General features: G+C 42.9%; 2 protein-coding genes across 2 annotated transcripts; both read right to left on the bottom strand.

The window, feature by feature from the left end:
* Positions 1-1,916: 1,916 nt before the first annotated feature.
* Positions 1,917-5,363, bottom strand: LOC121828985 (intraflagellar transport protein 70A2). Its single transcript, XM_076569732.1, has one exon. It carries the CDS (start codon positions 5,361-5,363, stop codon positions 3,369-3,371), a length of 1,995 nt encoding a protein of 664 aa, XP_076425847.1. The 3' UTR covers positions 1,917-3,368.
* Positions 1,917-9,072, bottom strand: LOC102917502 (intraflagellar transport protein 70A1). The gene has a single exon (XM_076569731.1). It carries the CDS (start codon positions 8,801-8,803, stop codon positions 6,809-6,811), a length of 1,995 nt encoding a protein of 664 aa, XP_076425846.1. The 5' UTR covers positions 8,804-9,072; the 3' UTR covers positions 1,917-6,808.
* Between the last annotated feature and the right edge of the window lie 3,558 nt (positions 9,073-12,630).

Below are 12,630 nucleotides of genomic sequence, written 5' to 3' on the forward strand. Positions count from 1 at the left end.
TGTGTCTGCCTCTTGCTGAATCACGTCCTGGCTTAAACATGGAATGAATGGCTTATATTCGCCACAGCCTAGATTCTTTTTGTATGTGAAGGGCATTAGCTATAGGATAGGGCATGGAGAATCCAGAATCAAGAGACTGTGTTTTCGTACAATGAATCCTGAGCAGAAGCTCAACAACCAGGATCTTAGTGCTAAATTTTAACATCTTAAGAGCTTGTGGGCATTTAAAAAAAAAAAAACAGCAGTTGCTGGTGAAAAGTTAGTCTCATTTCCCTTTTCTTGGCCACTTATGTGTCCTAATAATTAAAAAGACCAGTGGATGCTGTCTGCTGGGTCTTGCAAGTGTCCTGTTTGCATAGCACACTTTTAGCCATTCATTATTTGGAGCTAATTTATCTAGTCACCATGGTGCATTTAATGCTGGAGCATGCACATTTCACTTTGGGGCCAGAACATGGACTCTTTTTACTTATTCACCTAATCATAGTTAAGCCAGGTTATGGGCAAGGCCTGCTTTATCCCAAAATGCTTCTTTCATGCTATAAACGCACATCTCTATTTCCCCAGTAATTTCCATTATGCTTATTCCTCTAAATTTTGGTAATTTCCCCCTATGAAGATGATTCTGATTCAAATATTTTGTGATGCAGCAATAAGGATTTCAGTCTGTTCTGTGGTGGATCAAACTAGGACTAAGTCCAAGGGAGCTGATTTACTTGACCAAAATCACCTCAACTAATAGCAGATTCAAGTCTAATCATCCTGCAGAGACTTGCCACCCAAGAGAATATGAAATATTCCCTTGATAATAAATTAATTACATTCTGGCCAATGTCTGGTCCTGTGCTTCACTGGAAGATTTTTATGGATACAAAAAAAGCAAATATCCTCTAGATTTTATTATATGTAATCTGTGATGCCACAGAGCATTTCAAATCTAAAAATACTATGCATTTAAAGCTGCCACTGTTTTCTTACTGGCATGAAAGTGTTTGACAGGAAAGGATGGAGATCGCTACAAATATGAAGCTCCATGTGTTCTACCAAGTACATGGGATTGCGTTTTTGGTGAGTCCTCTTAAAGTCACTTTTTCTCTATGTTCCCTCAATTTACAAAAGGGCATGGTTAAAGAATGCCTAGAGTCACCTTGACATCATAAAACTCATCCACCCAGCATCTCCTGCTAAAGGTCAGTGTGCATTCCTCACACCTGGCTGTGCTCTGTGCTGCTGTCAGGACAGTGTCCCTATAACTGACAAACAGGAGAAGATGAACTAGGAAAAGGAGGCTGGGAAGGAAGATAGATTGATTTTTCGTTTATCATGTGATACATTCTGCAGCAGTCAACACCACTATCTCTTAAATAAACCTTTGAAGGCAGGAACAGAAAATGCTCTGTGAGAAAGCCTTATGAACGGAGACTGTTCCCCTGCTGTGGGTGACTGTCCCTTGGGGGAGTCTGCATGCTCTTTCTCTGTATTCAATGAGAGTGTAAGGACTGATGATCTGATTTAGTGAGTTCGTTACAGAGATGGCACTGGCATCTGTTACTTCTCTGTGATCCAGGAGACATTTGATGAACTGCAGAGATGTGGACATGAAGGGCCATGGTGGGCCGTGAAGTCTATCACACAGCTAAGTCTCTATTACCCCTTCACTTCGCCTGCTTCTCTGTTTCCAGATATCTGGCAGACTTGCAGTTGGGGACTTCACCTCAGGGACAGGAGAGGCTCCATTTATTCCAAGAATAATTGTGTGTTTGTGCATGTGTGGATATGCACATTATAATAGCCTGTCAATAAAAATGCTGAACCAAAAGGTGGTTTGTCATTTTCGGGAATAATTAAGAATAAGTCTCTCCTTCTCAAAAACAAAACAAAAACAAAAAACATGCATTATTAGATAAACTGAAAAATGAAATTAAGAGAATTTTTATTTCTAAATATTAACACAATACATAGTTTATGCACAATGGTAGCAGAAAAGAGGGACTGCCTTGTATACATTCACAGCTAGAGTTATATGCAGAAACACCAGGTAAAAATAAAAACTTCAATTTTTTTTTAGTAACCAGTAAGTTATGAGATAACATTCCCCCTAATGGTAAACATTTTCGGTAAGCCCAAGTACTAGAATGCATTAATCTGAGATGCAGTTATGTATTTCATTTTGACTGGGCTCATCATTCCAGGTTATAAAAGAAGGCAAGTGTCCTTTGTATGGATTTTACTGAAATAGAGGCCATTGCCAAAAGTAACTGTAGAAAGGGTCTAGTAGCTGAAAGGACTGTAAGACCCTGAGGAGTAAGAGAATTAAGACTCACAGGCTGTAGAGTGTCTGCAACTTATCCCTTTTTTTTCTTTCTCATTTTCAGTTCAACATTTCTCTCTAAACTAGAAACATTACAAAGCTTCTAAACTCGAGCTTCCAAGGTGGCTCAGTGGGTCAAAGTGCTTGCTGGGGAAGCCTGATGATTTGAGTTCAATCCATGAGACTCACAGCAGAAGGGGGAAACCTACTCCCAAAAGTTGTGCTGACTTCTACAACCACATCATGGCACCCGCATGCCTACACATACACACCTTTAAAAAAAAGGAATTTCTACACTTTGTATTTGTAAATATTTATGAGATGCAGTCAACTATGGAAAACCCAAAGCAGAAAGAAATGATAATGTTAATTATAAAACATAAGAACTAACTAACCAGGTACATTATGGAAGAAAATGGAACCATTGGCTAAGAATAACCTGAAGAGCACCTAGGAAAATGACCCTGTCATCCAGTAGTTGTCCTTTCAAAACGACTTAGGCCAGCTCCAACTAGACTTTGATTTTGGATGGGGTCCAGAAAGTGGAAGAACTCAAACAACAGTAACAGAAAGGCCCCAAACAAGACCAACCAACAAACCAATCGACCAAGAGAGATAACAAACCTGGAGGCATATGGCTAAGCATTAGATTTATTGGGCAGCACAATCTACCAAGAGAACAAAGTCTGCCTTCTGTTTCTCTCTGCTGATAGAGAGATGGTTTGCTGTGGTCCAGCAACCGGGTCTACAAGGCAGTCAAATCCACATGACTGTATACTAGTAACTTACTGAGCCTAAGTCCTCTTTACAGCCCAAAGCAGAAACACTAAGTGCAGTGAGTGTTTTTGACTCTGCAGAGATGCTGCTGCTGCAGCAATTATGGACTGTGTCTAGTAGCAAGAATGTGGGAGCTTATATCACACAAGGGTTACGATGGTGGACAGGCTGCTATAGTTTTAAGTGGAGTCAAACCTGAAACAAATATAAAAATGCACAGGAAAATAAAAAGAGAGTAAAATATAGATTTGAAAAACTCTAATGACCTTTTCAGGAGTAACTACATATTCCACCCTATGATCTCATAAATCAAAGCTTTCAGTTGTCTGGACTCATACGTGACTGTATTCTTCCCAATGTGCATTCTCTCTTCCTCCAAGGGCTGTTCTATAACAGCAGGAATATTTCTGCCAAAGATTTCACAGTGCTCTAGAAACTGGACACATTCTTGAATAACAGTGTCCCTCAGCATGATGGTATGTTTTGACATGTTTTCTAGCAAGGACAGGAAGCATCTTTTGGCATAATACCATGTATCAGTTCCCAGCTTTTTATGGTAAGGCTCCAGGCTTTTGATAACCCGAGAGATGCCAAAGTCATAGTTTCCCTTGGCACAATAGAGTGTTCCTATCACCAAATTCACAATGCAAAGGTGGTAGATTTTCTTGTCTGGGTCACCATAGGAGAGTTGTTCTTCTTCCTTTTCAATCTTTCTCATCAGCTCCTCAGCTTCCTCATTTTGACTTGTCATAATGTAGGAGACACACAGGTTGGCTAACACAATAGCGCTGACATTCAGGATGTTATCATAATTCTTCTTGACAATGGGCTCATAGAAACCAATGGCCTCTTTGTATTTGTTTTCCTGCATGAAGAGAACATGGGCCACATTCAGCTTCCACACATCATGGTCATTACAGAATTCCACAGATTTGCGGAAGATCTTCTCCACCATTGGATAATTTTCAAGATTCCAGTAGATTTTTGCCTGGGCCATCAGTACAGGTATATACTTCTCAAGAGTTTCATCATATTCATTCACAGCCTTTATGACAACTTCATCATCTCTGTTATGTCTTGCTTCTTGAACTTGCTTAGTGAGTCTCCTGAGCTGCTCAGTTAGCATGCCAGCCAACCCATCAAGCTTTATGAAAGCCTCTTCAGGAGCTGTCTGGCAAGTGATCATGGCATCCAAGAAGTCATAGAGATAGGGCGTGAGGAACTTGTAAGTCAAATGGGCATTTTCTGCCAGGACATCAGCTGCCAGGTCAAAATACTCATATTTACAGTAGAGCAACAGCAGGTTGCCAAAGGTCTCTGGGGGAAAGGGGTTCTGCTGGAGCAGAAACTGGAGCTTCTCAAAGCCCTCTGTGGGCCTGGCATCCATGTTCATCAGAGCCTGGTTGTGCAGGGTCACAGGGTCCAACTCTTCCTCTGCTCTGGGTGGCATGTCAGTGAGGGCTTCCTGAGCTGCCTCATAGTTTCTCAGTTGGTACTCTATGGCTGCCTTGAGGTTGAAGGCTTCAACCAGAGCAGTCTGGTGAAGGACTATGGTATTGCCCACACTTCGAACATCAATGCCTTCAGTGGTCATGCCCACACCTAGCTCTGGGTGCTGACGGATGCCTCTCTCAATGATGTTAGCGATATGCTTCAGAGCTGGGGCATAGTGCCTGTTGCTATAACAAGCTAAAGCCAGGTTGTAAGATACATCAGGCTGGTAGCCAGATGCCTGCAAAGCTGCAAAGAACTTGGAACAGGCAGCTTCATAGTGTCCCTCCTTGTAGAGCAGACAACCCATATTGACCAGACTATCTGGATCATTCTCCCCTCCACTGTCTTCTCCGGCTTCTCCACTCAGCAGCTGCTCCACCAGACTCCTGGCTCCTGGCAGGTCGCCCTCGCTGTACTTGATAGCAGCCTGGAGACGAAGGACCCGGCTATAGTAGGTGGGATTGTCCAGGAGAAAGGCGACCCGCGTGGCCTCTGGATACAGGCAGGCCTTGTACAGTGCCTGGGCCTGGTAGAGGCGGTACTGCTCGAGTTCCGGGTGCATCTGGCTCAGTTGCTCATAGCACTCTGCAGCGAGCTCGAACTCCTGCAGGCGGTAGTAGCAGTAGGCCAGCAGCGACAGCCCGGCGCGGCTGCGGGGACTCTTCTGCAGCTCGGCGCCCAGCAGCTGCACCGCCTCTGAGTAGCGGGAGTCGCGGATGAGCCGGTACACCACCGCCGTGAACTCACCGTCGGGGATCTGCGAGCTGCTCAGCCCCGCCATAACTGTCAAGATTGTGGAGTGTTCTGGTTCCCAGGGCAACAAGCCAACGGAAACGGAAGTCTGGAGGTTTCCTTATGCATCCCGGAAGTTGTTTTGTAACAGAAGGAACCCGCCAGTCTAGGATCGACTGTTTATACTGTTTCTTGAGCTTAACGCAAATAGAAAAGTTCCTGAACATAAAGCAGTATTTTAGTATTCCTCTGTGTTTCTTTCAGATATAAACTCATCACATCTTGAGCGAACAGGTACAGGTCAAGTAATAATGTGAAAGTGAAATAAATTATTTAAAAAACCCTTTAGTCATAGTCTTTGACATGCCTGCTAGTATTTCTCTACCTAAAGAGATCATTGTGTGTGAATGTATGTAATATATGCCATACATCATATATAGACACACATGCAACTCCCGCATACCTGTAAGTGATTCATTCCTTCTAGAAGACAGAAAGTGCGTGAGTACAATGAGTAGCAAACACCATGGGATTCCCCTGAGAACTGAGAAGGCTGTGGCCATGAAGCTGGTAAAACAAATTTAAAAAAAAATAGTGCAGGACAGTTTCCATATCATTTAAAAGTACAGAAATATAATTTCATGTAATATTTACATATCATCAATTTCAGAAGAGACTTTGGTAATGTCAAATAAGAGAATGAAGTGTGTTTCTCTTTCCCAAGATGTTATGAGAAGAAACCCTAGTATTCATGTCTTCTAATTTGCTACATAAGTATATGAATTAAATATTGACTTTTAAAATCACTTGTATTATCAATCATAGCTAACGGTCAATTATGAGCACTAAAAATATCAGATATTTTTCAATTATTTATTACCTTCAAACCACAGGACTACACTTTTGCTTAGGAACAAAATTTCACATTGAATTTTGCACATTCTAGGAAAAACCACTAAGAACATAAAAATTATTGTCAAACATTACTCCTTGCTAAAACAAAAACAAAACTCCTAAAACCCCACAAAACAAAACAAAAAAAAAACCTTTAAAATCTACAAGTGTGCAAAACTTCTACACTACAAATAAAATAATCATGAATGTAAACTGAAGCAGAACATGTACTCTCTGAAATTACTTCCAAAGCTCAAATGTACTATAACTAAGGTCCAGGGTCCACACAAGTCCTCCATGGATGTAATGCTCTTCCCAAACACAATAAAATACACAAGAAAACAAAAATAAAAAGATGCCAACATTATAAACTCTATTAGATGGTACTTCCTCCGTTCAGTTCTGAAATTTTAAATACATGCTTCATTTATTATGTTCATTTGGTGAAGTTTCTCATGAAGAAAAGCCGCATCTAACTGAATATACATTTAAAGAAAACAATGTATAATATATAAACTGTATGAAAATGCTAAAGCTTAGAGACAAAAGACAATGCCAAGATAATAAAGCTTTTATAATAAAAGTCATTAACAGAAATTACTATGTATTCCACCCTATGATCTCATAAATCAAAGCTTTCAATTGTCTGGACTCATACGTGACTGTATTCTTCCCAATGTGCATTCTCTCTTCTTCCAAGGGCTGTTCTAAAATAGCAGGAATATTTCTGCCAAAGATTTCACAGTGCTCTAGAAACTGGACACATTCTTGAATAACAGTGTCACAAAGCACTATCATGTGCTTTGACATGTTTTCTAGCAAGGACAGGAAGCATCTTTTGGCATAATACCACGTATCAGTTCCCAGCTTTTTATGGTAAGGCTCCAGGCTTTTGATAACCCGAGAGATGCCAAAGTCATAGTTTCCCTTGGCACAATAGAGTGTTCCTATCACCAAATTCACAATGCAAAGGTGGTAGATTTTCTTGTCTGGGTCACCATAGGAGAGTTGTTCTTCTTCCTTTTCAATCTTTCTCATCAGCTCCTCAGCTTCCTCATTTTGACTTGTCATAATATAGGAGACACACAGGTTGGCTAACACAATAGCGCTGACATTCAGGATGTTATCATAATTCTTCTTGACAATGGGCTCATAGAAACCAATGGCCTCTTTGTATTTGTTTTCCTGCATGAAGAGAACATGGGCCACATTCAGCTTCCACACATCATGGTCATTACAGAATTCCACAGATTTGCGGAAGATCTTCTCCACCATTGGATAATTTTCAAAGTTCCAGTAGATTTTCGCCTGGGCCATCAGTACCGGGATATACTTCTCAAGAGTTTCATCATATTCATTTAAAGCCTTTATGACAACTTCATCATCTCTGTTATGTCTTGCTTCTTGAACTTGCTTAGTGAGTCTCCTGAGCTGCTCAGTCAGCATGCCAGCCAGCCCATCAAGCTTTATGAAAGCCTCTTCAGGAGCTGTCTGGCAAGTGATCATGGCATCCAAGAAGTCATAGAGATAGGGTGTGAGGAACTTGTAAGTCAAATGGGCATTTTCTGCCAGGACATCAGCTGCCAGGTCAAAATACTCATATTTACAGTAGAGCAACAACAGGTTGCCAAAGGTCTCTGGGGGAAAGGGGTTCTGCTGGAGCAGAAACTGGAGCTTCTCAAAGCCCTCTGTGGGCCTGGCATCCATGTTCATCAGAGCCTGGTTGTGCAGGGTCACAGGGTCCAACTCTTCCTCTGCTCTGGGTGGCATGTCAGTGAGGGTTTCTTGGGCTACCTCATAGTTTCTCAGTTGGTACTCTATGGCTGCCTTGAGGTTGAAGGCTTCAACCAGAGCAGTCTGATGAAGGACTACAGTGTTGCCCACACTTCGAATATCAATGCCTTCAGTGGTCATGCCCACACCTAGCTCTGGGTGCTGACGGATGCCATGCTCAATTATATCAGCGATATGCTTCAGAGCTGGGGCATACTGCCGACTGCTGTAATACGCCAAAGCCAAGTTGTAGGAGAGGTCAGGCTGGTAGCCAGACGCCTGCAGGGCCGCTAAGAACTTGGAACAGGCAGCTTCATAGTGTCCCTCCTTGTAGAGCAGACAACCCATATTGACCAGACTATCTGGATCATTCTCCCCTCCACTGTCTTCTCCGGCTTCTCCACTCAGCAGCTGCTCCACCAGACTCCTGGCTCCTGGCAGGTCGCCCTCGCTGTACTTGATAGCAGCCTGGAGACGAAGGACCCGCGTCTGATAGGTGGGGTTGTCCAGGAGGAAGGCGACCCGCGTGGCCTCTGGATACAGGCAGGCCTTGTACAGCGCCTGGGCCTGGTAGAGGCGGTACTGCTCGAGTTCCGGGTGCATCTGGCTCAGTTGCTCATAGCACTCTGCAGCGAGCTCGAACTCCTGCAGGCGGTAGTAGCAGTAGGCCAGCAGCGACAGCCCGGCGCGGCTGCGGGGACTCTTCTGCAGCTCGGCGCCCAGCAGCTGCACCGCCTCTGAGTAGCGGGAGTCGCGGATGAGCCGGTACACCACCGCCGTGAACTCACCGTCGGGTACTTTAGAGCTGCTTTGCCAAGCCATAGCCGCCAAAACTGGAGCGCGTGCTAGTTTCCAAGGCAACTAGGTAGCCGGAAACGGAAGTTTATGGAGGGGGTGTTTTTGTGAGGTAGAGAGAATCCGTTAGGTCTGAAGAGCAATCATAAACACAGTCTCCGAATCTTTGTTATATGTTATAAGAGTTTAAACTGGGTAGAGACAGAAGTTAGAGAGAGGATAGAAAACTACGTCAAGCAATCCAGACACAGAAATTCCTGTTTTCTCCCAGCATGCACCATTGTCATTCCCCATGGGACCTGGCTGCTTTGCATTCTGGGAATTGTAGTCTCATTTCAAGAAGACTTAACTGTGTGTACTTTTGACATGAACTGACTTCTTTATATGTGTTTTTGTTTGTATAGTCAAATAGAAAAAGATCATACGAAATCATTTAGGCCTGTAATAAGGGTTTTAGACTTCCCCCAACTCGTTAAAATGGCGTGTTGCCGGGGGACTAGATGTTGCGACCTTTCTGTGGAATGACAGTGGCCTCCTTAGGGCCTGGAGTACCTGGAGGGTTTTTGAGGCTTGTACACTGTTTTGGGGCAATGATATTTTTCCTTTTTTTCTTTTGCCTTGTATACTTTGACATATCCTAGAATTACATTTTTGTGCTGACCTAAGTGTGTACTTCGTAACCGCACAGTGACCACATATTCTGTGCCAACTAGAAGATAATCTATAATGGCGGTTTTGGTTTTGAAAATCAGTTTATTGAGAACATAACAAGCTAAAGTAAAGTAATAAATAGCAAGTTGCAGCTAGAAACATCACATAGATAATTCAATATAATCAAATTGGGGCCTTACAAATATTTAGTTGAAATCAGCTAGGGAAGATTGAGGAGGTTAGCTGAAATTCCCAGTGAGAGTCCTAGGCAGAGTAGAATCTCTCTTTGGGTAGCTGTTCCAAGTGAAATAACATGTAAAGGAGCAGATAGATAAGAGCATCAAGTGAGGTCTTTCCAAGTCTATCTTAGAAATGACTATAGCAAACCTTTTGAAAGAGTCATACTTGAGTTCCTGACCCAGAGTTCTGGGCAGAAGGACCTCTCCATCATCCCTATTGAGCTTATATATTGATTTCCAAGATGGAGGCAGAGAGAGTGTGGCACTGGGATGCTGGGAATCTTTTGAAATCTCAAAGCTCATCTCCAGTGACATATCTCTTCCAGCAATGCCACACCTTCCCAAACAGTTCCACCAACGGGAGACTAAGTGTTCAAATCTATTGGCCTATGAGGGACGTTCTCATTCAAACCACCATAGAGGTTGAACCATGATAACCAAGAACTAGGTTCCATGGGAAACAGTGAGTGGCAAATACTTCAATATGCATGTCTCCAATAATTTGTAAAGGACTGCCAAGTGTGGGCACCAAGTGTGTATGAGGAAAGATTACTTTTTAAAAATAGAAACAACCAACTAAATTGGTGTGGGCAGTAGACTTTGGGCTTCCATGTCTCAACTGCAGCTTCAGATGTACAGTGACCAGTGAGGGTTGCCCATCTCCTAGTCACCCAGTATCACAAGGAGAAGACTTGATTAGGTGTACAATTGCTCATATCATAGAAGGACCGAGGTCATGTACTTTTTCAGCCTTCACTCTTGCTGAGAATTAGCAGCCATGTGACTTCTTGGATGCCATTAGACAAGGAAAAATTTAATGCAATCAATAAGGAAGGAACAAATTGTACCCATTTTGTATGTTGGAGACTGGGTCTTTGGCCCACCAAAGATCTCCACTGAAAGCAGCCAAGGAGCACTCCTGTGTCTCCACTTGAGCTTTCTTTTACCCTGTTTCCTGGTGTACCCTCTTAGGTGAAGTCTGTGGTGGGGCATGTGTCCTGGCGCTCAAATCTTAAGGAATACAATGCATCCTTTCCTTGACAACTGGTGGCCTGTCGGACATTTGTTCCTTAGAAACTCACACTCAATATTTAAAAATCTTTATGCATAGACTATCATTTTGAATAAGCTGGTATTAAATTTAGTAAACATGAAAACAAGAAATGCCCTTTATCAGCTCGGTTTCTCTCTGTTTGCAGAGCTGTACTTACATAATGAAACCATCCACCTTCAAATGACTTTTTAGAGCCCACACAAAAAAATGAAAGGGCTGTCGGCTTTCCCCCAAATTTCTTGGCTACCTACAGGGATCATCTGGGTTTCTCCTCTGTGTTGGTGCCTGTCTGTGGACAGCTGAAGAGCACGGGAGGGTGGCCATTTTGTGTCCTTCTTCTTATTTCATGGGAAGCTGCTCAAGTGGCCTGGCTTGAAAAGAGCAGGGCATTTGGCTTAGACAGATGGAGGGCAGGGTCATTTTCAAAATGCAATGAGTACACCAGTCCCACTGTGAAATTGGCATGACCATAACCACTGCTGTGAGAGGCTGACTTTTATTTGGTCTCTGATGGGCAGTTAGGGAATAGTTTCATTGTTTATTTATTTATTTATTTTGACCGGGGAAATGAAAGGAGGTCCTTTAATTAATGATGGAAAGCCTGGGTAGAATATTATGAAGTATTAAAGATCATTTTTTTTTGTTTACAATAGGGTCTTGAAAAGCTGGAGTATACATCAAAAGCAAATCTGCATTACTACTTTTTCTCAGCAACAGGACATGTCGTGGTGCTTATAAAGTGCTAGAGACACGAAGAAAGGAGTTAATGATTGACAGACTAAGGAAGGCATAATTACCATGAAGAGTTCAATTTAGGCAAAAATATCAGAGCTAAAAGCATGTTTGGTTCTTAGCATACTTCAGTTCTTCCGGTCAAAATACAAAGCGATCAAATGTCTAATGTGTTGAGCGTTCTCTCTTACAGTTAGCTGGGAAGTACATTTTCTTGCCCAATGAATGTGATCCTTTGTGGTTGGTACATTGTTAATCCATGAGTGTTTCACACACAACCATGTGTAAGAAGTTTTCCTTGGGAAAGGAAGTCCTTTGCAAAGTTATTGTTTTCTTTCTCCAGATGGTTCCTGACCATTATCTTCAGGATGGTCAGTTTGGGAGCTCATTCCCATGGATTCTAGTCTTCTCAACCCCATCTCCACCCTGAACAGGGAAGCAATGAATAATTTAGTGCCAAATTTGTAAAGCCATCGGCGGACTCTTAGGAGCCGGAGTTCAGTCTTTTGAAGCTTTGGGGACATCTGTATGCCGAGTCAACAAGGGTTCATCACGCTTAGCTGGAAAACCGTTTCATCTCATTAGGGGCTCACCTTTCAGAAGAACCTTCCTCAATGTCGAAACAAGATCTCTTTCTTGAATGGACTCTGATTTTGATCAAGTGGCTTGTATTTTAAGATTTACAGCGTCACCAAATTAACCTATCTGGATTGTGTAGCAGTGTTGTGGTTTACAGAAGGGGTTCGCGGAGAAGGCAAAATTGTGGCTCCAGATTGGCGAAACAATCGACCAGACTTTCAAACAAAGAGCTACTCCAAGCCTCAGAGCTCATGCGGTACTTGCATCACCAGGCCCGCTTTGCCTAACTTCCCTCCTTAATCCCCGCAGACCTTCCGTGGGTTAGAGATTCTTATTTCCAACTCTGCAGAACCGCACGCTGCGATAAACCAAGGGGCCACGGGTCGCAGCGGGCGGCGCTGGTGATTGCTTGCACAGTCCAGTAGAGGGCCACACTGCACCTCTTCCCTCTCTCCCCGGGTGCCTCCTCCCCAGTCCTTTGAATGGGCTTTGGATTGTTTGGTGCAGTTCGTTCTGATAGAACAGGCACGATGGTGTAAGAATTTCATGGTTTAAGCACAGAAGCCATTGCATACTTTTATCACATCACTGTGGCTGTC

Source organism: Peromyscus maniculatus, chromosome 4 (genome assembly GCF_049852395.1).
Source record: "Peromyscus maniculatus bairdii isolate BWxNUB_F1_BW_parent chromosome 4, HU_Pman_BW_mat_3.1, whole genome shotgun sequence".
NCBI lineage: Eukaryota > Metazoa > Chordata > Mammalia > Rodentia > Cricetidae > Peromyscus > Peromyscus maniculatus.